The sequence below is a fragment of the Plenodomus lingam genome, assembly GCF_022343315.1.
Source record: "Plenodomus lingam strain CAN1 chromosome Unknown contig_9, whole genome shotgun sequence".
Taxonomy (NCBI): Eukaryota; Fungi; Ascomycota; class Dothideomycetes; order Pleosporales; family Leptosphaeriaceae; genus Plenodomus; species Plenodomus lingam.
The window spans coordinates 734,120-758,217 of record NW_027093973.1 but is presented as its reverse complement, the minus strand read 5'-3'; the positions used below and the strand labels follow the sequence as shown (position 1 = coordinate 758,217).

General features: G+C 52.6%; 10 protein-coding genes across 10 annotated transcripts; 7 read left to right on the top strand and 3 right to left on the bottom strand.

Annotated features, from left to right (window-relative positions):
- Positions 1-1,797: 1,797 nt before the first annotated feature.
- Positions 1,798-3,725, top strand: IAQ61_010784 (uncharacterized protein; the record flags this gene model as incomplete). Its single annotated transcript, XM_003834747.1, has 5 exons — positions 1,798-2,010; positions 2,131-2,170; positions 2,230-2,307; positions 2,361-3,248; positions 3,295-3,725. 5 exons carry the CDS (start codon positions 1,798-1,800, stop codon positions 3,723-3,725), a joined length of 1,650 nt encoding a protein of 549 aa, XP_003834795.1.
- A 618-nt stretch (positions 3,726-4,343) lies between these two features.
- Positions 4,344-6,107, bottom strand: IAQ61_010783 (uncharacterized protein; the record flags this gene model as incomplete). The annotated part of the gene is made up of 1 exon (XM_003834746.2): positions 4,344-6,107. One exon carries the CDS (start codon positions 6,105-6,107, stop codon positions 4,344-4,346), a length of 1,764 nt encoding a protein of 587 aa, XP_003834794.2.
- Positions 6,108-6,688: 581 nt separating this feature from the next.
- IAQ61_010782 (uncharacterized protein) lies at positions 6,689-7,264 on the bottom strand (the record flags this gene model as incomplete). The annotated part of the gene is made up of 1 exon (XM_003834745.1): positions 6,689-7,264. The coding sequence occupies one exon, from the start codon at positions 7,262-7,264 to the stop codon at positions 6,689-6,691; it is 576 nt and encodes a 191-aa protein (XP_003834793.1).
- A 562-nt stretch (positions 7,265-7,826) lies between these two features.
- IAQ61_010781 (uncharacterized protein) lies at positions 7,827-8,558 on the top strand (the record flags this gene model as incomplete). Its single annotated transcript, XM_003834744.1, has 1 exon — positions 7,827-8,558. One exon carries the CDS (start codon positions 7,827-7,829, stop codon positions 8,556-8,558), a length of 732 nt encoding a protein of 243 aa, XP_003834792.1.
- A 225-nt stretch (positions 8,559-8,783) lies between these two features.
- IAQ61_010780 (uncharacterized protein) lies at positions 8,784-9,152 on the top strand (the record flags this gene model as incomplete). Its single annotated transcript, XM_066098929.1, has 1 exon — positions 8,784-9,152. One exon carries the CDS (start codon positions 8,784-8,786, stop codon positions 9,150-9,152), a length of 369 nt encoding a protein of 122 aa, XP_065951087.1.
- Positions 9,153-9,735: 583 nt separating this feature from the next.
- IAQ61_010779 (uncharacterized protein) lies at positions 9,736-11,046 on the top strand (the record flags this gene model as incomplete). The annotated part of the gene is made up of 1 exon (XM_003834743.2): positions 9,736-11,046. The coding sequence occupies one exon, from the start codon at positions 9,736-9,738 to the stop codon at positions 11,044-11,046; it is 1,311 nt and encodes a 436-aa protein (XP_003834791.2).
- A 2,874-nt stretch (positions 11,047-13,920) lies between these two features.
- Positions 13,921-17,463, top strand: IAQ61_010778 (uncharacterized protein). Its single transcript, XM_003834741.2, has 2 exons — positions 13,921-14,748; positions 14,807-17,463. Exons 1-2 carry the CDS (start codon positions 14,429-14,431, stop codon positions 16,632-16,634), a joined length of 2,148 nt encoding a protein of 715 aa, XP_003834789.1. The 5' UTR covers positions 13,921-14,428; the 3' UTR covers positions 16,635-17,463.
- Positions 17,464-17,767: 304 nt separating this feature from the next.
- On the top strand, positions 17,768-19,606 carry IAQ61_010777 (uncharacterized protein; the record flags this gene model as incomplete). Its single annotated transcript, XM_003834740.2, has 4 exons — positions 17,768-18,543; positions 18,638-18,921; positions 18,976-19,197; positions 19,266-19,606. The coding sequence occupies 4 exons, from the start codon at positions 17,768-17,770 to the stop codon at positions 19,604-19,606; spliced, it is 1,623 nt and encodes a 540-aa protein (XP_003834788.2).
- Positions 19,607-19,834: 228 nt separating this feature from the next.
- On the bottom strand, positions 19,835-21,758 carry IAQ61_010776 (uncharacterized protein; the record flags this gene model as incomplete). Its single annotated transcript, XM_003834739.1, has 3 exons — positions 19,835-20,104; positions 20,215-21,610; positions 21,721-21,758. 3 exons carry the CDS (start codon positions 21,756-21,758, stop codon positions 19,835-19,837), a joined length of 1,704 nt encoding a protein of 567 aa, XP_003834787.1.
- A 1,214-nt stretch (positions 21,759-22,972) lies between these two features.
- On the top strand, positions 22,973-23,623 carry IAQ61_010775 (uncharacterized protein; the record flags this gene model as incomplete). Its single annotated transcript, XM_003834738.1, has 2 exons — positions 22,973-23,143; positions 23,198-23,623. 2 exons carry the CDS (start codon positions 22,973-22,975, stop codon positions 23,621-23,623), a joined length of 597 nt encoding a protein of 198 aa, XP_003834786.1.
- Positions 23,624-24,098: the final 475 nt, after the last annotated feature.

Genomic DNA, 24,098 nt, shown 5'->3' with positions numbered 1-24,098 from the left:
CATGGGGTTGGGAATGATGGGGTGGGGGTATGGTTATTACAAGGTATGAGGCTGGTGGGAAAGTTGAAAAAGGGTTGACCATGGTAGTGAGTAGGAAAGAAATTGAAGGGAGTGGGAGAGATGTGTGGTCATGTTCTGTTGTTTTCTATAGATTTGCTACCTAGTAGGGATGGTTGGGTAGACTGATTCACGCAAACATGGTTGAGATTTTACGTGTAAGAAGCATGAAGGTTCGAATTCGCCAGCAGCTGGTGGGCATGTATATCTTCATCACCTGGGATGGTGGTGCATTGTCTTGTCGCAATGAGTGAGGTTCTTATTGGCCAAGTTCACTGCGCCGACTTAGTGCAGAGGTTTGTTTGTGTGTTGTGTGAAGTTGGGGCAGTGTGAATGTGTTGATTGTTATGATAGGTCGATGTCTATCTTTTCTGTGTTGGGGAGACGGCAGTGTAGTCGCGGAGAGAACAGCATGGGGTCAGGGTGGGTTTTGGGCAAATGTCCAAGAGACGGCATAGATCATTGCAGATTAATATGTGTATCCACGTGAATGCGACGGGGAACTACATTCGGCCTATTCCAAAGTATATCTTGTCTGCTTGCGCGGTTCTCCATTCTTACCTCAGCCTGAACCCCAACAGGCATGATAAACAGCCGAATGCCCCCTCGCCTTTCAGAACCATGAGAAGCTTAGACAGTACATGCCCCGAAGCGATTGTTGCTTATCTCAACATGATAAATCAAACATATCCTGCATCCAAGCACACCGATTCCCAAGCCGCGTACCGGTACCCTTCCCCTCCCCTCTCCCGCAAACTCCCAAACTTCACCAACCCCCACAGCCAACCAAAACACTTCCCCCTCTTAAACCAACTGCCCGCCCACCCCCCTTCCCCCAACCAACCTTCGGCATCACCAAGACGACCACCGCACAAATGCCGTCTACCCCAGACTCACGCGATCCCAAAAACGACCTTAGCCCAGCCCCTCCCCCGCACCAAAGATGGGCCGGGTAAACACCCAAACCACGCAGACCCCGTGATCTCTGCCCAATTACAGAACACTTGAAGCCAAACCCCGCACGCTACGCGAAATGCCATCTCAGTCTTCACGCTGAATCCCTGCGAACACCCGCTCCTCCCCACATTATAGTGTGGTTAGTGTGGGATCGTCTGGCTAACTGGGGTCTGTGTCTGATGTCTGGCTGTGTGGACGGCTGTTTTGGGTGTTGTGTTGCCCCTGGTTGATGTCCCGGATGTACCTCGTTTGGTTTTCTTCGGTTTGGGGTTTGATTTGGCGAGACGGCGAGGAGGGAGGGGAGGGCAGGGGAGATGGGTTGTTCTGGAGAGGAGAAGGAGGTGCGGTCGCTTAAGATGGAGGAGAGACGGTGAGTATATAAGCATGGGGAGACCGCATGGTTTTCAGGGTTTGGATCTGGTCGTTTCGCTGGGATTTCTTCACTGTCTTGATCATCGGTATTTCATAATTTGACATATTGAGGGTGGAAATTGATGAGACGAGACCAGGGCAGAGAGAACACGACCCGAAAACTACTGGCTTGAATCCTTTCTCCTTGTTGCATCCTTATTTCCATCGTTCTATTCTTGCACGAATTCATTAATCGATCGATCGAATCAATCAATCACTCGCCTATCGTATCGTATTGGCACACACACCCCCCATCTACCCTCCTAGCCCTCCACCCAACACCCCATCCGTCAACGATTTCCCAGCAATCAACTCCCGTCGCCCATCCCCACTACTCCCAATCCAGGACCGCCACCAACTCGAATTCCAACCATGCCTCTAGGCATCCTTCCAGACACCAAGCTCGAGCATGTCCCCGGCACCGCACCCCTGAGCGAGCTGGGGCGCACGGATTTGGAAATCGCAGGCAGTGGGATTGATAGGGGCTTATTGAAGCATGATGCCAGTGGGACGATTGTGTTGGTGCCGCAGCCGAGTGACAGTGTGGATGATCCGTATAATTGGTCGCGGTGGAAGAAGGAGATGGTGAGTCTACCTGAGATCTCCTACTTGTTTTTCATGCCATGTGTATGGGGGATCGTCGTACTTGTGATTATGTTCGCATTGGTGGGTGAGTAGAATGTGCTGACCTGAAGTGTTGTGTAGTTCACCTTGGTCATTGCGTATGGGTGTGGTTGTGTCGGTGGTAAGTTTGAACAGTCCTAATGTTTAGACGAAGGAAGAGATACTAACGAAACGATATAGCTGTAGGACCACTGCTGACACCAGCTTTCGTCCCTTTGGCAACTGAATTCGGCGTTCCACTACAACGCTTCACACTAGGTAGTCCTCGATCCTCAATTCTTCCACTCTCCACTCTTCTAACAATCCCCAAGGCTGCAACGGGTCTCTCATCATCGCCATAGCTGTCGGATCCCTCCTCGGCAATACTCTCGCCGTCAAAATTGGCAAACGCCCCGTCTACCTAGTCACCACCGTCGGCCTTGCAGTGACATGTTTCTGGGCCGCAGAGTCAACATCCTTTGGCTCCCTGACCGCAGCCCGCACCATCCAAGGCTTCTGCATGGCACCCTTCGAGGCCCTCATCCCTGCCTCCGTAGGCGACATCTGGCACGTCCATGAACGCGGGTTCCGCATGGCGATTTTCAACCTCGGAGTGCTGGGCGGGATTAACCTCGCGGGCCCGATTGCAGGCAGCGTGATTCAGTATGGCAGTTATAGGATTGCCATGCATGCCATGGGTGGCGCGTTTGTGGTCATGTTGATCATGGTGGTGTTGTGGATGCCTGAGAGCGCCTTCAAGAGGAGGGATGCGCTGAACATCGATACTAGCTCGCATATGGTTGACGCTGGGCAGCAAGAAAAGGAAAAGACCATTGAGCACGTTGAGCATGATGGGACGGCTGCGACGGATGGCATGAGTTCAGATGTGCCCATGTCGTACAGCAAGAGCCTTATGCCATGGTCCGGTTATTGGGACCATGTCTCCTTCTGGCGAACCTTGTTACGACCGTTTGTCGTGTTCGCGAGTCCAATTGTCATGTGGGCGACACTGTTGTTCACAGTCTGCATTTCCTGGCTCGTCTTGATCTCAATCACGTTGTCTCAGATCTTCTCAGCGCCACCGTACAACTTCTCGGTCAGCGCAGTCGGCGCAACAAATGTCTCTTCTTTCGTAGCATCAGTATTTGCTACAGTTGTAGCAGGTCCAATCATCGATGGCGTAGCCAAGTGGATGTCAACTCGGAATGGTGGAACCTTTGGTAAGTCCGTAGACCTAACACCAGCATATCGTACTAATCGTCACAGAACCCGAATTCCGCCTTCCAGTAATGATAAGCTACCTGGTCTTGACGGCAACTGGCTTCTTTGCCTGGGGCCACTCGCTTTCGGTTCAAGATCCCTGGGCTGTCCCAGTGATCGTCTGCCTGGGTTTGATCAACCTCGGCGTGCAACTGGGTACCACTTCAGTCGTCACCTACGTCTCAGACTCCCACCGCGAGCAAGCCGCCGAAGCCTTCGCCATTATGAACTTCATCAAGAACATATTCGCGTTTGGACTGACTCTATATGTGAACGATTGGATTGCCGTACAAGGCGTACGCAATTCTTTCTATGTAATCGGAGGAACAACAATAGCTGTGACTTTGACGACGATACCAATGTATATCTGGGGAAAGAGAGCGAGGAGTTGGGTGAAGAGGACAGGGGTATTGGACAGTGTTTTGAAAGCCGAGTAGTTTTTCCAGCAATATGTAATATACAGAGACTTTTGAAGTAGTACAAGCCGCGGGAGGGGTTGGCAGAACGAGCACATGGATTTAATTTCGAGAGCTATTGTGAAGTTCGTGATAATACGAATAACCATCCCAGGGTAAAATTGAATAATAAGAATACGTCTTGGTGATCTTCAATACCCCATCTGTAGGATAGACAAGGGCACATGGCATTGCAATATATGGAAATTGTCGTACATAGGTAAGGTTATGTCGAGAAAAAGAGGGCTGAGTGGAATTTGAGAAACCTAATGGACCATTCCTTGTGAGCAAGTCGAGTATGTTTGAAGAATTACGTGGGGGCTCCAGAGAATCCTGATGAAGCGCGCTTATAAAACCTGGTCTTCGTGGAAAAACGCCTGGGTTACGAAAATTTGGTCTCGCGCTCTTGAGGCCAATGATCAGAAAGGTGGTAGTGTGACGATGTTTGATGCTATCGTGTGGTGGAAGTTAAACGGACGTACAGCACTGTGCTTCCAGGTGAGCAAAGGATAGTAGGCGTCCAATCTGGAGAGTGGAGGTAAGTTCGGTTGCACACTTGATTCTCAATGTATCTGATTAAATGACCTTTCTGGTCACATGTCATTGCGGTGCTAAGCAGGCTCGCCGCTTCTTCGCAGCCTGTCCATGAGCTCCCGGGTCAGCTTTACGCTTCAGTGAAGAAGGCGGGCATTGCTTAGATGTAGTAGAGCATTTCGTACGAATCGGAGGTAGACCCTGTATGCATATGCCTTCCCTATCCAAGCCATATATGCGCGGATAGCTCGTAAGTAGGCATGAATCTCTAGTCCTCCCAAGAATTGCGTGCGAACATAGCTCAACTGGGTCTGTGACCATCTTCGCCAGTACCTTCAGCGAGATCCGCGCTTTCGAAGCACAGCCTGAACCTCCATTGTCATCTACATGTTTGAGACCATCCCCATAGTGCTGGAAAGGATATGTCGAATGCTTGTACACGAACGATTCCAAAAGTCGCGAGGGACCGCGAGGATTCCACCAGATTTGTAGGCCCCTCAGGCTGGCCGAGTCACACGTGTGATGAAAGTTCAGACTCTGACCAGATGGTCCGATGACCCTAGGTTCTGATCTCTCACTACTGTAGAGATGGCGCTGCGCAGATCCTGGGATGGATCGGTCGGTGACGACATCGAATTCGAGGTAAGGAAGTTGATGGCCGGAAGACGCTGACTGGCACTCGTAATGCTGAAGACCCAACGCTTGCGCAACGACAACTGCGGAGCAAATACACAGTCTCTCCCCATCTCCGCTCAAGACTTGGATGGCAAGTTCGTTACGAGTAAGATGATAATCAACTTCTGGCGCGTCAGGACACAACGTGCGGAGCGAGAATACTCGGTCACGAGGGTCTTCACAGCCCTTGCCATGGAAGTCAGCGAGTAAATTGATTAGGCTCTTAGCTTTGCTCTTCTTACGCCAGCGACGGGCGATCTGAGCAAATTGACTTTTGAGGATAGCTTCATGGCGGCCGGGGAACCCAAGACGCTCGATACCCCTAATCATGTCTATGAATCCAATGGACTCGGCATTAAGACGGACACTGACACGGCGAGCAAGCATTATCTCTTGTGTAACCCAGGCGCGGCTCCAGTACGGATTGTGAATGATGTACTCCTGAATGAGGCTCATATTATTTTCCAGGGGCATCGTGGCTTCATCAGGAGCGACATTCTCGGCACGGCCGAGAACGGATACCAGGGGAAACAGACATGGCGGTGTACGCCCAAGCCAAATGTCAACTGCTGTGGCGTTCGAGTAGATCAGACCCATCTGATCCACTTGATGGTTCTTTTCCTCGATATTGTTCTGGTCAATGCATACAGCATCAATCCAGTATGGGTCTGATATATCGTAAATATCTGCAGACTTGAAACGTCGGCTGATAGAACCATTCAGAAAGGCTTCGCCGCGGGTCATTCCTGATTTCTTGATACTTGTGATGGTCTCTTCTGTCTGTTTTCGTTTGCCTGTATCGTGATTTAAATGGTCGCTCTGCCGCGCTTCAAAGCGTTCATGAGATTGTAATCTATCGTGCACGACTTGAAGAAAGTCAAAAAGATTCTGGCGGATAGCGAACCTTCTTCCATTGATGACAATGTCTTGTAAGGTGCCTGTGTCACCCCATCGATATGAAAGGCAGGTGTATGTGGCCCTAACACTCGCATGGGAAAGAATACACTGTATCTCCCCTGACGAGGAGAGTTTTGGAAGAATGCGGATAAGTCGAATAGATTGCTTAGTCCGATCGAGAGGATGGTGCCTGAATGTCTTGTACTCGGGTGGTTGGGTCAGAGGATCACAACCTGTTGGAGGCACACCTTGCGTCATTTGTGCAAGCACAAAGGCGTAGGATCAGAGAGAGAAACCTGTAGAGCTGACTACGATTATTGGATCCACCAAACGTCCCGCGAGTCTGTGTTCGACGAGCGACTTTTGATACTGAGGAGACAGGCTGGGGCAGCACATCCGGGAGCAAGACATGCTCAGATGCAATGCGAGGACGATAATCCTTGTTCTTCTGGGCAGCTGCGTCGCTTGGAGATATGATCAACATCGGGTGCGTACAAATTCCAGCCTGAGGTTCAAAATGTCCATTCAGCGCGGCCGGCGACAGACTGAAAGCAAGCTGACGTGAGGCTGTGCTTCCCCAATTTCTCATGCAGTCACACCGCGAACGATCTTGTGTAAAGCTTGCAGCGAATCATAAGCTTGGTCATGGGGCGCAGCTGGATGAACCTGAATACATTCCTTGAAGGGCAGTGGGGTAATGTTGATGTAACAAACTGCCCGCCGGCTATGTTCTCAGCCTGATTTTTCGGTGGATCAGACAACAGTGTTGGCACAGCCAGCTTTGAGCATCTGGTCGGTGATGGTATCTTTCGGGTAATGGCAGGCTTGCTGATAGTGACCTAACCCTCAAATCCCCGCGTCCCACCAACATCTACCTCATTCTCCACACCGTACGCATCTTCAAAGTTCGCCAACTGAACTCCCCACATATCAGCCTCTGTATCATTTCTTGGCTGCCGTTCATCTTCAAGGTCCATGTCTTCGTCGTCGCCATTCCAGAAGCCATCACCTACCCACCGGAAGGATAGCACAGCCCCATCTTTCAGACTCGCGCCTTTCGGGCATGCCTTCAGGTCCTTCAGATCGCCTTGACTCTTCTTTGCAGCCTTCGCTTTGCCCTTGCCCTTGCCAACATCTTCATCTTCTTCGACTGTAGGGTACTCCCACTCGCCAAGTCGAAACCCCTCTGACGCATCATTGATGTTGATTGGGCGACCAAGTTGAATGTCTGAGGGTGAGGAGGGTAGTTTAATCTGCTCCTGGGTCTCCTGATGCTTGATTCCGGTTTCTTGAAGTGCGTCATAAAGTTGCGCCTTGATACTGCTGAAGGATTGCAATGGTTCGACATGAAGCAGAACTGTAGTCTTGTGGGCCTTTAGACGTAAAGTCCATGTCTGTGGTGAAGGCGTCGTCATGGCTGAGACGGTGCGAAGGAAATTTGTGGTTCCTCAAACGAAGCTTCGCATGGGTTGGGTTGGCTGTTTATTTCAAATTCGTAGGCACAAGTACCATTCACCGTGGAAAGCCTGTGTAGTATAAGATTCAAAGTGTATTGAATGGTGCAAGTGTGGTTTTGATTATAAGAACGCGTCTACGGTAGAACAATGGAGGGGTATGAGACGGGGTCGTGGGGGAGGGGGGGACCTGGCGCGACAAGTGCCAGTTGTCTTGGCGTCGCAGCTCTTGCGTGGGCCAACTTCAACCACGCAATGGTCATATTGGACATTCATGCAACAACACGTAATATCAAATCCAGAAGACGACTTATAAAATTACATTCAGCTGTGTTCTTCTCACCTCAGGCTCAATTGCTGAGACGCGCAACGAATCAGAGTATCGAACTCGTTCCCCGCAGCACCTCCGCAAGTCCGCACCGCTCGCCTGAACCAGACCCAACCGTGCAACACGTACCAGTACATACAAAGCTGTAGACGTACAGCACCAGTCAGTTGCCCTATAGGGCTCACATTAGCCATTATGGCGACACTTCAGTTTGCCTCCACACAGACACCCCCGGAATCCTCATCAAAGCAACCTCCTACTTACAACCCCTACACGAACAGCCCACGCCTCGGCATGCCATTTGACCGACGCCTTCTCCTCACTACTGCGCTCGCATTCACATCCGGCTTCACTCTTGGCTCAATGACCGCCGGACGTGCCGCCAGTCTACGTTTCCGCGCGGAAAACGCACATCGCCTGCCTATTTCGAACCCAGGCTGGTACCTTTACCACAAGTCGAAGAACTACTACAAATGGAAATTTGGAATTGTGGAGGGCTTGAAGAAAGGTACCTACATCGCCGCATGGAGTACTGTGTTCTTCATTTTCGAGGAGTCGCTAGACGTTTTCCGTGGCACGTGGAGAGCAGGCCGCACTATTAAGGAGATGGAAGGGGTAGATGAGTTGGATATGCGGAGGATTGAAGGAGGGATATACCGTTCTCGAGATGCGGCGAGTAGTGCTATGGCGGGCATGGTTACTGGCGGATTGTGGAGTGTTACACACGGGTTCCCGGTCACTATGGCAGCAAGGACGATTAGGATGGGATTACTGGTTGGGTTGGGATATGGGTTAGGGCAGGATGGTTTGGCGTGGCTCAAGGAGAAGTATGGTGGTGGAGAACAAGGGGAAAGTTGGCTCTACAAAGGAGCGAGAAATCGGGTCATCGAAGAGGATGTGAAGGAGAGTTTGAGCAAGGAAGGCTGAACCTGGCTGCAAAAAAGTACATCGGTACCACGCATGCATTACCATGCATACACATGAAGAAGTCGAGCTGCCAAGTTCATGCGACTGGCAGACGGCGTATCCGTGAAACTATACTCCAGTGCCACCAGCGTCACATTGCCATTCGAATGAGCGGTACGTTTCATGCTCAAGAGTCCAGGGAATTTTGGCGGCCTAGTTCATCTCAACTCTTCAGAGATTGCAAGCATGCTGTCGGTGAGTAAAAGCAGTACGTTCGAGCTATCTTGTTGCGCTGACGTTACCTACAACGTCTGGGGACTATATCACTTGGTCACAGAAATGGCATTTACTGAAAGTGGAGCCATGCAAGGCATTTTTATACTGGCAACGGTCTACAACGCAGTATTGGAGAATGTAATATCCGATCATGTATATGCCACGGGTATACAAGATGCTTCCATGACGCGAAGAGTGTTAAACAACACGCTTCCGTGTGGTGATTCAGAGGAGCGCAAGAGGACTACTTTAGGTAAACTAGACGATTATTATCTTGTTCATATACCGTACTGCGAGGAGCGTTTGAACATGAATATACATTTGCAATGTCTTGTATAGGTCCCACCAAATAACAACCCAATCTTGACACCCTCTCTCTAACAGTCCAAATCACTCTTGGTTTTTGATTCATCGCCAGTCGTACATGGGCATGCATGCTACAGCCCATTGGGTTGTTGTTGTTGTTGTTTTTGTTGGCTTGAGCCGCATCAGGAAGCAATTTGGCGGCCTCATCTCCGCCCGCTCTTTCCTCGCCATATCTTCCCCAAGAATCCTACATTCCATCACAAGCTTCTTCTATTCTCGATGCACTTACAGGAGATAAGCTTCGGCAAGCGTTCCCCAAACGCTGTCCCGTCATCCGCGTCCGAACCTTGGATCATGTGGGTAAGCGGGCGTACCTAGCTACGGTCTCACGAAAAGGCCGGGCGACCGAAGTCTAGCCCTGGACGCCGCGAATGCAGCGTGCTACTACTGATCAGCGTATGCTTCCCATGTTCTGTCCACCATAAAACGTGTAGTCAGACTATCGGGAAAGTTTAGGAATTGCCTGTTTTCCCTTGGGTTTGGCTTTTGATCAAGGGTCTAGGTATTGCATTATTGTGGAAAGTTGGGTGTATCAAGATGCGGCGGCTATAGCAAGATGCTCGGTCCAATGAATGCCTTGTTGCAATTACAATTACGATTGGGACGAGTACCCTCCAACACTACAGCGACATCGAGCCGGTTTCCTAGCGCGATGAGGCTCCCATTCGAGATCCTCGTCCTCGCGTTCACCCATATCGCTTCTTCCGCGACCCTCAGCGCCCGCAGTGCAAGCTTTGATAGTCTACTCGGCCTCACTACGCTCCCATATGACCATTCGAGAGAAGAGACGGGGGAACAAGCCGATAAATACTTCCACGAAGCGACGTTTGACAGACACTATGACGGGCGGTTTGCTGGAACAGAGCTCCCGTTGGAGACACGGACATGGCATTTACGATTGCTTCTAAAGACTTATATCGAGACAATGGAGCGGATTGGCGTGCGGACATGGATCATGCATGGATGTTTGCTGGGCTGGTTCTGGAACGGCAGGATCATGCCCTGGGATAACGATGTGGATGTTATGGTGGAAGAGAGAGGGATACAAGAACTGGGTCATTGGTGGAACATGACCGTCCATCACTTTTCCGGTCGCGACCTAGGTCTCCTGGATGAGCCAGCAGATGCACAACAAGAGGAGAGCGCGGAAGAGCTAGACAAAGGCCAGCTCATCGCAGCAGAAGCCGCCAAAATGAACAGAGCGACACTCATACAACAAGTCGTCAAGGAAGGCAAAAAGTATCTCCTGGAAGTCAACCCCCACTACACCAACACCTCGACAGTCGACAAATACAACCATATTGACGCGCGTTGGATCGACACTTCAACCGGCCTTTACATTGACATCACAGCCCTCCACCCTGCTCCTCCCAAACGCCCCTTGGCCGATCCCCTCGACCCAGACGACAATAACTCGGCCAAGCCGCCTCTCCAATTCTTCTCCAAAGACAACCATGCCTACACCTCCACGGACCTCTTCCCGCTCCGCCCCACCACCTTTGAATCCATAGCCGTCAAGATCCCATACGACTACAATTCCATCCTCATCGAGGAATACGGAACCAAAGCACTGACGCGCACATGGTACCGAGCCATGGGCGCAGACGGCTATGGCTTCGACGGCCAGAAGAAGGAGTGGGTGAAGCAGGAATTCCGCTTCAGCGACGAGGCCAAGGCGCTGCGGGAAGCGGAGGGAAGGGGCCTATGGGGGTTACTGCGGTGGGCTGGAGGGAGGAGGGGAAAGGGCGGCAAGAGGAGGAAGGAGAAGACTGTGGAGGATATTCTGGAGGGGAGGGAGGGGGAGTTGATTGATGAGGAGGAGGAGGAGGAGGAGGAGGAGGGGTTTGCGCAGTTTGGAGGGATCTGACGGTGTTTTCGATGCACAAGTTATTTCATGTTGTCTGCATACGAATGAGAGTACAGGATCATGATTGTTGTGATTGTTCATGTTCTTCCTCTTCCTCTTCGTCTTCCTCTTCGTCTTCTTCTTCTTCGTCTTCGTCTTCTTCTTCTCTTCTTTTCACGTCACTGTCACACACATCATGCCAACGACAACAGTATCGCAGCGCATAGGAAACCAGTGTAACAAGTTGACGACTACAGCAGAGAGGAGGTCATACCCCTCACTCTCCACTAAAGCGCACACTAGAGTGGCAGCGCAGGCGTCGTGGATGGATGGATAGATGGATGGATGGATGGATAGTTGGATAGTTGGACGCGTGAGACTTGTTTGAGCAGGGATGAGGGGTGTGTTGTATTGATACCTACCATACCTAGTAGGAGTGGTGGTGTGTTGTATCATGTCATGTTTTGGCAAGTGCTATTGGGAGAAGGCACTAGGTCTACGGTACTCTACGGGTTCTACGGGTACGTTGTGTTTGGCAAGTCCAACTGCAAATCCCCTGCGCCTGCAACTACCAACCACCAACCCCAAGACACCTCAACACCAACAAGCTTTCCCATAGCTAGCAATCAGAAATGGCACTGGATATGACAGCGAGCCTTTGAACAGAAGACGCGTTTATTATACTGTATTTGCCTGTATTGCGCAGATTCGAAGAGCGCTTGGAGTTTCTCTCGGGCTCCCCCCCGCGGGTCTGACACGGGAACTAACGGGTAGGCAAATTGACGTGCATGCGATACAATATCGTACTTTGCACGCTGGGATGAATCCTGTCAAGCAGACATGGATGCGGGTGAGAAGAGTTGCGATGCGATAGCCATGTACAGTATGAGAGGCAGCTTGTATTGTGTATGTACTTGTACATGGCACACTGGGCGATTCGACATTCGTGCTGGATGGCAACGTCATTGGCAGGGATGGGGGGTTATGGGCATGTTTATTGTATGGTATGGTATGGGTATGCCCATGTAGCCAGTATTGCTTTAATTAAAAGCCCATGTTGGATTTCAGTGGATGGAAGGGGATTCTACTGTGCCGGGCTGGTCCAGTATCTTTCTTTGTACAAGGTACAAGCACATGAGCATCTTATCTTGCGGGCAATCGGTGTCGGACCGGTGCGGGGCTGGGACGGCGTGGATGGGGGTCGGGGGTGTCGGGATGGGACAAGGTTGGGCGGGGAGGAGAAGGAGAATTTTTTTAATTTTTTTTAGTTTAGAAAAAATGGGAGAATTAGCTCGTGTCTAGTATTTGTTTGCGGTTCTTCGTACCGGGGCGTGGCGGGGATGGGGTGGCAGCAGGAGTGGGAAAGAAAAATGGGTGATGGGCATGTGGAAAGGTTTGGTGTTGGGGTTTGCTGGTGTGATGTTGCAGTGCATTGTCTAGAGTTACCGGTATAGGTAGGTACTAGTAAACGGTCTCTGTAGCTTTGAGACAGGTGGGTAAGTGTAACGGTGGAGGTGGACAGAAGAGACGCGCCAGCTGCTGATTATATTTTTAGTTGTTCATAGTGTCTCTGGGCCCCATACTCTACAATCGCAGGAGGATTACCGGTACAGTACTCGTACAAGATGTGGTGCAGTGCAAGTGCGCAGTTGCAGGGTCGGCGGTGGCAAACGAGGCAAAGCTGAAGGTCTGGTGTGAAAAAAGACGCGTCAGCTATCCATGGCGGAAACGGACTAGTGCGTCGGGGTGGGCGAGGGATGGCCAATCACACGCCGCGCTCGTGAGATTGGCTGCGAACTTGGGCCAGGGGCCGGGCAACGGGGCGAGGTTCCATGTCCTGTATAGTATTGAGACACAGGGGCCGCATTATCAATGAATGCAATCACGTCGCCCGATTGCCTCTGCCTCGATCGTCCATGCGCCGCCTTCTTGACCGGCAACGAGGAGGGGGAGGTGCCCAGATCAAGATCGTCTGGTAGTGAAAGACGGAGAGTGCAATTGGTAGGTAACGGTGGTGGAAAGACTGGTGGGAAGAGAACTGGTTGAAGTGAGAAGAGGACGGCTGCAGCAGAACCCTTGACGAAAAGCGTTTGCCCAACCCCTAGGCACTACAATATACCGAGTTCATACTGCTCTAGAGTACTCTAGGTACCTACCTGGTTGTAGATGATGCTATGCGGGGCTGGGCTGGGCTAGGCAGGCAGGCCTGAGGCTGTTGTTGAGACGACGGGCAGGGCTTCCGTACATCGTATGTCCTGCTGGTACCGATACAGGCAGTGAGTGGTTAGACATGCCATGTCTCATGCAGGTGTGGAACTGATAGCTACCTGCACCTGCACCATGTATGTACTGTGTACACCCCATCTACTGAGTACATACTGTACCTACGGTATCTACAGTACCTCAGGCCCTACCCTACCTATATGCTCTGCTAGCTGGGCGCCTGTCGCGATAACACGATCATCTCAAAAGAATAACAGCAGCAATGGCAACAGCAGAGACACAGTGGGGAAGGGGGAACCAGTAAGGTGACAAGATCTGCTGTCGCATCGTGAAGCTTCAGTAGGTACTAGGTACCGGTAGATGACAGACCAGTACCTACAATACAGGACAACCATCATGCCAGATACCATGACATCAAACAAACAGGTCTCCCATCCATCACTTTTGGCAGCCCAGCCCTGAGCAAACAGAGTATTGGCGCCGCGGCAAAGCCTTCGTCTCGGTTGGCCTCCGGTCGTCGCCCGTGCCCCGTGCCCGTGTCGTGGTCTTGGTATTTTTTGTTGATCGTCTTCCCCCCCGAAGTGAAGCTCCAGAGCGTCGCGACTCGCCGGGCCTGCGCACTAGCCGACGGCAGGCGACGCTACTGCTAGGCAATGCTAGAAGGCTCCTGGGCTTTTTTGGGGGGGGGAGCAACGGGGGAAGGGTGGGTGGCGCCAGTGAAAAAAAAAAGGGTCGCAGCCGTCGCTCCTTCCTCATCCCGGCGGCCATTCTTTCCCCAATCCAAAGTTGCACTGTGCTCACTTTCTCACCCACCACCCCCCCCCGCCCTCCTCCTCCCCAAACACTCACACCCACCCTCCTGGTCCCTTCCGCCTGGACAGTCACTCGTTTCACTCTCCGCAGCCTCGTCCCAAGTGCTCTTCAGCCTTGACTGCTTGAACATTGAACCACCTCCACCTCCACCTCCACCTCCACCCATTCCCCATTTACCATCTCGCGCCGCCGAAAGCACCTTACACCGAGGCCTGCTACAAACCTCCCCTGATCAACCCGCCCGCCCGCCTTCTTCACTCCTGCTTGCGAACACTCGTGAATCTCGCCGCAGATGCGATAAAGGCTACCAGGCGGCGGCATAGCACACACTACAGTACATACACACGCCCATACCTAATACTTCGCCATGGTTTCATCACGCTTTCATCCGGGCAAGCTGTTCATCCGGACGCGCTTCAACTACGAGAAGCTGCCCAACGAGAGCCAGGCCTCGTCGCCGCTGCCACTCTTTAGCAGCAAGACATGGGCCAACAAAGCTAGCCGACCTGCCTGGGCCAACCGCATCCAGCGCCCGCGTCTGTCGTTTGCGCGGCTGGTCGCCCTCGCTGTCACGGTCATTGTCTTGCTGTCCATGCTGAGCACAGGAATCTATCGGCGTCACAGGTGGAACGCGCAACAACAGCCGGGCGAGGACAAGAAAAAATACCACTGGGAACACTATCCTCGGTAAGCAGGCCTCGACGGTATCCTGCCAAATCCCTACCATCGTACTGACAGCTCCCAGCCTCAATGGTTTCTTCAATGGCGTCCGTACCCTTGTGCCCTATGGCGATTGGGTTTCGGAGCAAGACTACGTCAAGTACTCACAGAGTCCTAACCCCGAGGACAACATCAAGCCCAAGTGGCCTCACATGTCCAAGGACAACAAGGAGCCGCCGCTCGACCCTGTGCCCTTCAACCCCTACAAGTTCGAGTCGCCCGAGTACCTCAAAGACCACGAGAAGCCTGAGACGTGCTACCTCGACGAGGAGGAGAAGATTGACCTGCCTGACATCTACGCCTACCCTGGCATCCCTCAAAACATGACCGCACCCTTCTTTGGTTCGTATGAGGAGCTTGGCATGGATGACAAGAAATGCTTCGAACGCTTCGGCCGATTCGGCCCGTATGGCTATTCTTACTCCCGCGACGAAGGCGGTCTGGACATGGCTGGCAAGAGTGAGCAAGCCGGTGCCGACAAGATCTGGAGCTGGGAGAAGAAGATTGACTACCGGAAAGTGAACTGGGCCAGTGCCCAGAAGCGATGCTACGAGAAGAATCTGCACCGGTTCGCCAAGAACACCACGGCTTCCGGGGAGGAGTCTGGGTCCAAGAAAAAGGTCAAGCGACACGCTTACATTCTGCGCACCTGGACTGGCTACAAGTACACCGACTACCAGATTCTGACGCTTCGTGCCATGATCAACGAGCTATCCCTAAAATCTGGTGGCGAGTATGATGTCCACTTCCTGCTGCACGTCAAAGATGACAGCCTGCCAATTTGGTCGTCCGAGGAGATCTACCAAAAGGTCATCGAAGACAACCTTCCCAAGGAGTTCTGGGGCATGGCTACCCTCTGGTCCGAGCAGCAGATGCGCATGTACTACCCCGAGCCTTTCCCCAACAACGTTTACAATCACGCCAAGGCACCGGTCCACTCCGTCTACCGCAGCGCCCACTTTGCCCTGCAATGGTTTGCCCAAGCTCGCCCCGAGTATGACTTTTACTGGAACTGGGAAATGGACCTTCGTCTCAGTGGCCACTACTACGAGTTCCACAACCAAATTGGCGAGTGGGCGAAGAAGCAACCTCGCAAGGGTATCTGGGAGCGATCATCCCGCTACTACATTCCCGAGCAGCATGGATCGTGGAAAAATTTCACCGAGATGGTCGAGGAGGAGCTGTACAACAGCGATGAGAAGCCTGTCTGGGGTCCTCCCAAGTTCGAAAACACCGGCATGCTTCCCAGCCCACCCGAGGTGGAACCACCACGCTCGTATCTCCAGGACAATTACGAATGGGGTGTCGGCGAAGATGCCGACATCATCACCTTCAACCCAATCTTCGATCCGGCCAAAACCAACTGGGTCTTCCGCGACGATGTCACTGGCTACGACCTGGAGCTTCCGGAGCCTCCAAGACGCTGCGCCATCATCACCGTGTCTCGTCTGTCGAAACGTCTATTGGATCTGATGCATCGCGAAACCTATCTGATGAAGCACCACATGTTCCCTGAAATGTGGCCTCCCTCTGTTGCATTCCACCACGGACTCAAAGCCGTGTACGCTCCCCACCCCGTCTATTTTGACCACAACTGGCCGCTCGAGAGTATCGAAGGCACCTTCAATAAGCCGCCCAAGCCCACCGACAGCGTTTTTGGCTGGGGTGAACACAACCAACTAGGCAATAGCTTCTACTACAATGCTGCCTTTTCGTCAGAGTGGTGGCGCAGGTGGCTTGGTTCCCGCGAGAACGATAAAGGTGGACCAGTCGAAGAGGAGAATGGCACGGGAAGGTTGTGCATGCGATCTACGCTGTTCCATCCCGTGAAATACGAGAAGGGGTCTGAGTGAAGCATTTCTCACGACGACTTCGGCGCCATTCTTGTTTTTTTTTTCGACTCATCTTTGCACTTGCTTTTACATCATGGCAGACGGATGCGTCTGCTCGGCGCATAGCACCTTTTTTCGTCTTTCCCATTTCCGCATATCCAGCGCAATCATCATCATTGCGCTTCTCCATCATCGGGCGGCGTTTGAACGGCGTTTGAACGGCGTTTTCTTTTTCTTCATCTCATTGCAACGAACCGCTTCTGCCACCATTTGTGGGACTTGAACAATATTTTGTAATCGACAACTTGTACACAAGTCTTGTTTGTCGCTATTTCCTCTCGTTTGCTATTACGCGAATACCTATTATGTGAACAAAAGCCTAGAAGAGAGCGAAAGGAGGAAGAAAGTATGGTGTAGTCTGTAATCAAGCCGAGTCATGGGTTCAGCAGCGGGATGTCAAGCCCCATGATTCGGCATCCATCCATTCTTGGGGGCGAATTTGCCGTGCGAATTTTTGGATTGGAGGTGAGAGGGTGAGAGGCTTACCCTAGGACGGACGGTTACGAGTTGTTTTGGATTTGGATCGGTGTAGAGGTTTGTGTGCGTGTGAGAGACTTTGGAAGGGGAATGGAAAGGGACGGGAGGAAGGGGCAGAAGGGACAAAAGGCTGGGCTGGCAGAGGTTACCGGTTGGGCTCTGGGAAGGTATATAGCTATGTGGATATGTGTGGATGATTGGAGTCAAGTTTTGTATTGTGCAATGGATACTCTTTTCACTGTCATTTTGGGCGTGTCTGCGTATATGTGATGCATTGGTTTCTGAGGTAGTGTAAGCGAGATGGTAATGGGAGAGTTATCTAGGACAGCGTTATGAAACAGGAACATGGTTGAGTCACAAGATTTCGTCCGTCTTGCTCTAAGAACTGCGTAGAGTTCATGAGTATATATGCTCGCTGCTTTCACCCCATGCCAACGCCCAATCATAGGACGCGCAGCTCCGATCGGCGGTTACAAATTTCCGACCTGATTTCGACTCACAGCATGTAGCCCCACCATGAACTTCGAGCTGCAACTTCAAGACGGCTACCCCTCCACCACTAATCCTCACACCGGAATCGCACGCTGCGAACCACAATAATAGCCACAATCGCCAGCATGCCAGGCACACGGGGCCCTGTGCCCGTCCCGCTCGAAACAAAGCAGAATGGCGACCTCACACAACAAATACTCGACCTCCTCGACACAAAACCCACATTTCAGTCCAATGAAGATTTCCCCGCTGTTTCGCAGGCCGTGATCAAGGCGGCGCTGGACCGGCTCGCTAGTCGCAGCATGGTGACGTACCAGAGCAAGGACGAGGAAAAAGTCGTCTTGACGGCGGAAGCGGAGGGCATTGTCCAGAGTGGGAGTCACGAAATGAAAGTATGGCGGGTTGTCAAGGAGCGAGGGAGCGTGAGCGTCAAGGAGCTCCCCACACTTGTCGGCGCAGAAGTAGCGAGTATAGGACAGGGAAACGGCTTCAAGAACAAGTGGATCAAGAAGGACGGCGACAACCTGGTTCCGTTGGTGTCCGAGGAACCAAAAGACACGAGCCGCGACATCCTTCACGCTATTCAGACCAGCCAATCTTGCACCGACGCCAAGCTGCTCAAAGACCTCAAGAAGAAGAAACTGGTCACCACGACAAAAGTAATCACCTATACCGTGAGCAAGGGCCCGAAATACGCAAAGGAGATGCCAATTGAGCATACCGATTTGACGGTAGAATTGTTAGCGAGTGGGGAATGGGAAAAGGCAAACTTCAAGCCATATAATTTCAAAGCGTTGGGTGCAGGGCAGAATGCGGGGGCCTTGCATCCGTTGATGAAGGTGAGGGAGGAGTTCAGAAGGATCTTCTTCAGCCAAGGGTTTGTGGAGATGCCTACAGGACAGTGAGTCTTGCCCCCTCTTTTTTTCCCAATGGCCTACCCTCCAGCGATGTCTAGGCAATGTGAGATGATGGGCAGATGACTGACGTACGGCTAGTTTCGTCGACACCGGCTTCTGGAACTTCGATGCCCTTTTCGTGCCTCAACAACATCCTGCCCGTGATATGCAGGACACCTTCTTCGTCTCACATCCCCAAAAGGCCGATAAACCACGGTTAGATCCCGCCAACGAGGCAGTCATGGACCGCATGGAGGCAGGTTCAAAACGCTTGTTTGCCACACCCGAGAGCGAGAAGAAGGAGAGGAAGCCCAGGGATTTTGAAAAGTACTGGGAGGATGTGAAAAAGGTGCACCAAGAGGGTGCTTTTGGATCGATAGGCTGTGAGCTATCTCGCCTGCGTTTTATGATACCCGAAGTTTACTGACGCTCAAAAGACCGGTATCCATGGGAAGAGGATGAGTCGCTCCGCCTCGTCCTGCGCACACACACCACTGCTGTATCAACATGGGCACTGCACCGCCTAGCCGAAGACCCACGACCCGCCCGCTACTTCTCCATCGACCGCGTCTTCCGCAACGAAACCGTCGACGCCACCCATCTCGCCGAATTCCACCAAATCGAAGGCGTCATTGCAGACTTTGGCCTCACACTAGGTGGTACGCACCCTCATCCCCCCTCCCCTCTCCGCACCCCCATCCCACCCCAATCACTAAACCCCCCACAGGCCTCCAACGCTTCCTCGAAGACTTCTTCTCCTCCATGGGCATCACCAACCTCCGCTTCAAACCCGCCTACAACCCCTACACGGAGCCCAGCATGGAAATCTTTGGCTACCACGCCGGCCTTGCGCGCTGGCTGGAAATCGGCAACAGCGGCATGTTTCGCCCCGAGATGCTCGAGCCCATGGGCTTGCCCCGCGATATGCGCGTCTATGGCTTTGGCCTGAGTCTCGAGCGGCCCACGATGATGAAGTACAAGGTTAGCAATATTAGGGAGTTGTTGGGGCACAAGGTGGATTTGAACTGGATTCGCGAACAGCCGGCTGTGCGGTTTGATAAGGAGTAGTTGGACAAGTGGGGTTTATGTTCTGGGGGAGGGACAAGGAATGAAATGGAAATTTTGAATCTGCGGTTTCCTTTTCTCGTCGTCTCTTGAGCTCCCCCCTTTTCTTCTTCTCTTCTTTTCTTGCATGACTCTGAACAAGGAAAAGAGCGAAACAGCACATGACACAGGACACAGGACACATTCCCAACTTGACAAACCATCACATTCCCCCTCACTTCCAGGTTGAACCTACTCAACATCCAACCCCACATACGCCCCCCCTCCAAACCGCTCCAGCGCATCCTCCACCCGCCCCGTAACCGCAAGCACCTTCTCCTCCTCGAGCCGGCGTCCCACAATCTGCACAGCGACGGGCAGGCCCGCCATGGCGTGTGCGTCGTAGTGCTTGTAGGCACCGCGGGCGACGCTGTTGAGGGAGGAGAGGGAGAAGGAAGGTGGGAGGGCGTCTTTGACGGGGTCAACGTGGGTGATTGGGAGGATGGAGGCGGAGTAATCGAGCTGGGATGGGGTGTGGTCAGTTTTTGGGTTAGGAATGAAGAAGGGGCGGGGAAAAGGGAAAGGGGAAGGGGGAAAGGGGGGGGGAAGGGGATGAAAAGGAGCAAGCTCACCAAATTAAACAAAAACGTATATCCACAACTACTAAACGCATCATGCATGGCCCCATGCGGTACCGCAGGTGTCGCATTCGGTGGCGTCAGCAATACATCCATGCCCCCTTCTTGCTCATCCCACCACTCGTAGAACCGCGCCTTGTACGCCTCCCGCCTGCCCACGAGCTGCCAATACTCATATGCTGATTTCGGGTGCCAATTGCGAATCAGGCCTGCCCAGACGGGGTCGCGCCGCACATACTTGACCCACAGGTAGTGTGCGTACTTGAGGAAGCGGGGAAGGCGCATGTAGCGCACCATTTGGGCGGCGCCGGGGTCGTTTGACTCGCCGGTTCGAAAGTGCGAGAGAAAGGTTTGGCCGCCGTCGGAGAGGAGGAGGTGGGATGCGATTTGCAAAGCGGAGTAGGGGGATGGCGGGGAGACGTCGAAGACGGTGTGGCCGGCGGCTTGGAGGGCGGTGACGGTTTGATCGAGGGCGCGGGCGCAGGCTGGGGAAGGGTCGACGACGTGGTCGGTTCGCATGACGCCGATGCGGAGGGTCTTGTTGTCGTCTGCGTACTCGTCCTCCATGTCCTGGCGCCAGGGGAGCGGGTGGACGGTGTAGTCGTAGGTCCAGGGTTTCATTTGGATGAAGGCGCGGGTGAAGTAGGTGAGGTCGTTGAGGGAGCGAGCCATGGGGCTGAAGACGCTGGGAATGGCCTCTTGGCCGGCCATGCTGGTGTTCATACCGACTTTGGGCCAGCGGCCCGTCGAGCAGCGGATCGAGTAGCAGCCGGAGAAGTGGGCGGGGACGCGGACGGAGCCTGCTACGTCGGAGCCTATGCCTATGCGGCTGCCGCCAAAGGCGAGGAGGGCGGATTCACCGCCGGTGGAGCCGCCGGGCGAGTACTTGTCGTTGTGAGGGTTTTTGCACTGGCCCCAGACGTCGTTTGTGGATTCAAAGGAGAGGAGGGTGGTGGGCAATGCAGTTTTGACAAAGGGGACTGCGCCGGCATCTTTGAGCATCTTCACCATGGCCCCGTCTTCCGTGTAGGGTTTGCCTACATTTCTCGAGTAGGCGACGGACGAGTCGAAGCCTGCGACTTGGATCGAGTCCTTGAGCGAGACGGGGATACCGGCAAGCGGGCCCTTCAAGTTGACTTGATGGGTTGCCCATTCCTCTGCTTCGGGGAAGAGTATCTCGGTCAGGCAATTTGTCTTCTGTTGTGCTCTGATCGAAACCTTTCCGTATGCGCGTAGAATGTCCACGGGACTGGTGACTTGCTTGTGCACATCTTGGACAAGTTCCTGGATGGGTTTGCCGAGGATAGTTCGTTCTTGCGAGGAGAGAGGACCTTTGTATGTAGGAGGGAGGTTTGCAATCTTCGACGCTCGTTCGGCTTGTTTACGCTGGCTTGGCGGGTATTAGCAACATACGTCACACCGAAAACACACACGCACACACCACTGGCTCAATAGTAATCATGGTGAAGATACACAGAGGAACTGGGCTCGCAAACATACCACTCGGCCTTGTGCTGCCGGTATTCTAGGAAGCCCATGGTGATGCAGGGTTTAGGGTGCTATGATAGCACATGTGCAAGAAAGTGGGAAGGTGATAGGAAACGCCAAAAGAGACGTTTCGTTCCTTCGGACAGTCTACATGTCGTCGACGCCCTTCGCTGCGCCTACTGTCGGCACGATGGTTGTCGTGACATGGTCGCATGCACTAGCCCGTTTTGGAACTACCCCAGGAGTCAAGAAGTGGGGGACCCGAGGTGTAAAGGTCACGTGTGTGTGTGTGTGTGTGTCTTGCTCCGTACCAACTTGGGAGCCTTTGAGACGACACCTTTGAAGGGACTTTTCACTGTTTCCATTCTGTGAACTGGAGACTAACACCTAGACCAATACACCCCAGAGCAAGTCCCAGCTGTCATGGCCAGCATTGACTTGTGCAACCCCAGCCGTCCTCTCATCGACCAGCACGAGCATCCACAAACGCCATCACCACAGCAGCGAACGGTCATCTAGACCATGTTTCATGCTTCTTCGCACCTGATTGAGCCTCAACACTTTCTAAGCATAGCTCCCGCGCGCGAGATAGGTCGGGACTGTTCGAGTGGTGACACTGTGGGACCGGGGATGTCTAGCAACAGCCGCAACGCACACTCACAGCCAGCCGATCTTGAGTTCAAACTGTGGCTCTCGATCCTCCAGGTACCACTGGAAATGCAGGTCCCTGAGTGGCTTCCCCAGATTCATGGTTTGTAGTCGAGGCTGTAGCCGCCGTAGCGCGTCAGTGCGGCAGCTCGGACCGATTTGGGACTATGACCATTTCGACCTCTCATTGGCACAGCCAGCGACTACTCATGAGACCTTGAAACCACTGAGGTCTAGACAGGGCGACTGGTAAGAATAGTAATTATATCAGCTATCCGTATTGGGATCGGTTTGTTCATGTCGTGAACAACTCCAACGACATATAAGATGTGTTGGCGACAGCATCTCTAGTAGTCATCAAACACATCAGCTTCCAACTCATCACATCTCGCTTTGCGGTTTCTTTTTCCGTTTCCCTATTTCCTTATTTCCTTGTCTCCTATCTGGGTCTCATTCATTCGTCACTTGTCCATTTACAACACATTCTCTCTGCTGTGCAGATCGCCAACGTTTCTCTATTGCATAAAATTCTACCGTCCATCGACCAGAACACTCCTTCCACAGAACCCAACACTCTGCCCCAATCGCTACGAGCAAATCAACCACGAACATCAAAATGCCTGTCCCAAGCTACAACGCCATGCCTCTGAGCAAGATGTTCCTCGGCGTCCGCATCCTCCAGGCCATTTGCATGATCATTGTTATCGGTATCTGCTCCAACTTTGTGCAGATGATTGTCACCACTGGCATCGAGCCGCCCAAAGAGTTTGTCGGAACTCTCAGTGTAGTACGTGCCTTGACAGACTCTTTCTTCAAGAACAACAACTAACCCCATTTCCAGGCCTGCATTGCCACGCTCTATATCATGGTCAGCGTAGGCTACTACTGGTCGCAAGCCAATCTCGGACTCCTCGTCATGACTGCTGTCGACTCGCTACTCCTCATCGCCTTCATCGTCTGCGCCGTCACTTTGGGCAAGCCCATCTCCTATCTCAACTGTTACGTCATTGGCAAGTCCTCCTCGGAGGTCGATGCACAGTACGCCTATGCCTTTGTCACCGCCGCTTCCCAGAACCTCAACAAATCGGGATCGAACATGGGACTTATGCACTGGGCCGGCATCACCCGTAACAACTGCTTCCAGGCCAAGACTACCTGGGGCATGACGATCGCACTGTGCGTCTTGTTCACCACCTCGTGTGCGCTTCTGCCCACTCTTTGGTACAAGAACAAGAAGCCTGCTCCCAAGACGGTCGAGGAGGCCTAGACGCGGTGAATATCTCGCACCAAGATGGATGAAATGATCTACGATCACTAGCACAAGAACGAGCACGAGCACGACGTGGGAACAACATATCAAGCGCAACATGACCGACCAATTTTGTTTCCTCCTCCTTTCCCCTTCCATTCTTTTTTTCTCCCTTCCACACGGCAACCCAGAAATAAAAAAAAATCGCATTGCGAACGGCGCTTGGAGTTATCGTCTTAGTTTCTTTCTTTCTTCCAATCATCGTCTGTCTGTCGTTGGTTTCTCAGGGCATTGAATGTCGATAATTCCTAATGGATAAATGAAGCCGGGCTTATGTCCCCCCAAGTACTCATTTCCTATGCACTTGAAGCTTGTCGATTCGTGACTTTGCTTATGTTGTGACCAAATTGCACCAAAGTGTGTGCCCCGTTCTTCTCAAAGACTCTCCAAATGTGTAGCTTTGCGCCCGCCTTACTTCCTCACACTGAGAGCA

Excerpts from the sequence above, each read along its gene's own strand:
- IAQ61_010778 (XM_003834741.2), top strand. The coding sequence starts at position 14,429 with ATGGTTTCATCACGCTTTCATCCGGGCAAGCTGTTCATCCGGACGCGC. Across the intron at positions 14,749-14,806 it reads CACTGGGAACACTATCCTCG|CCTCAATGGTTTCTTCAATG; the intron begins GTAAGCAGGCCT and ends GACAGCTCCCAG.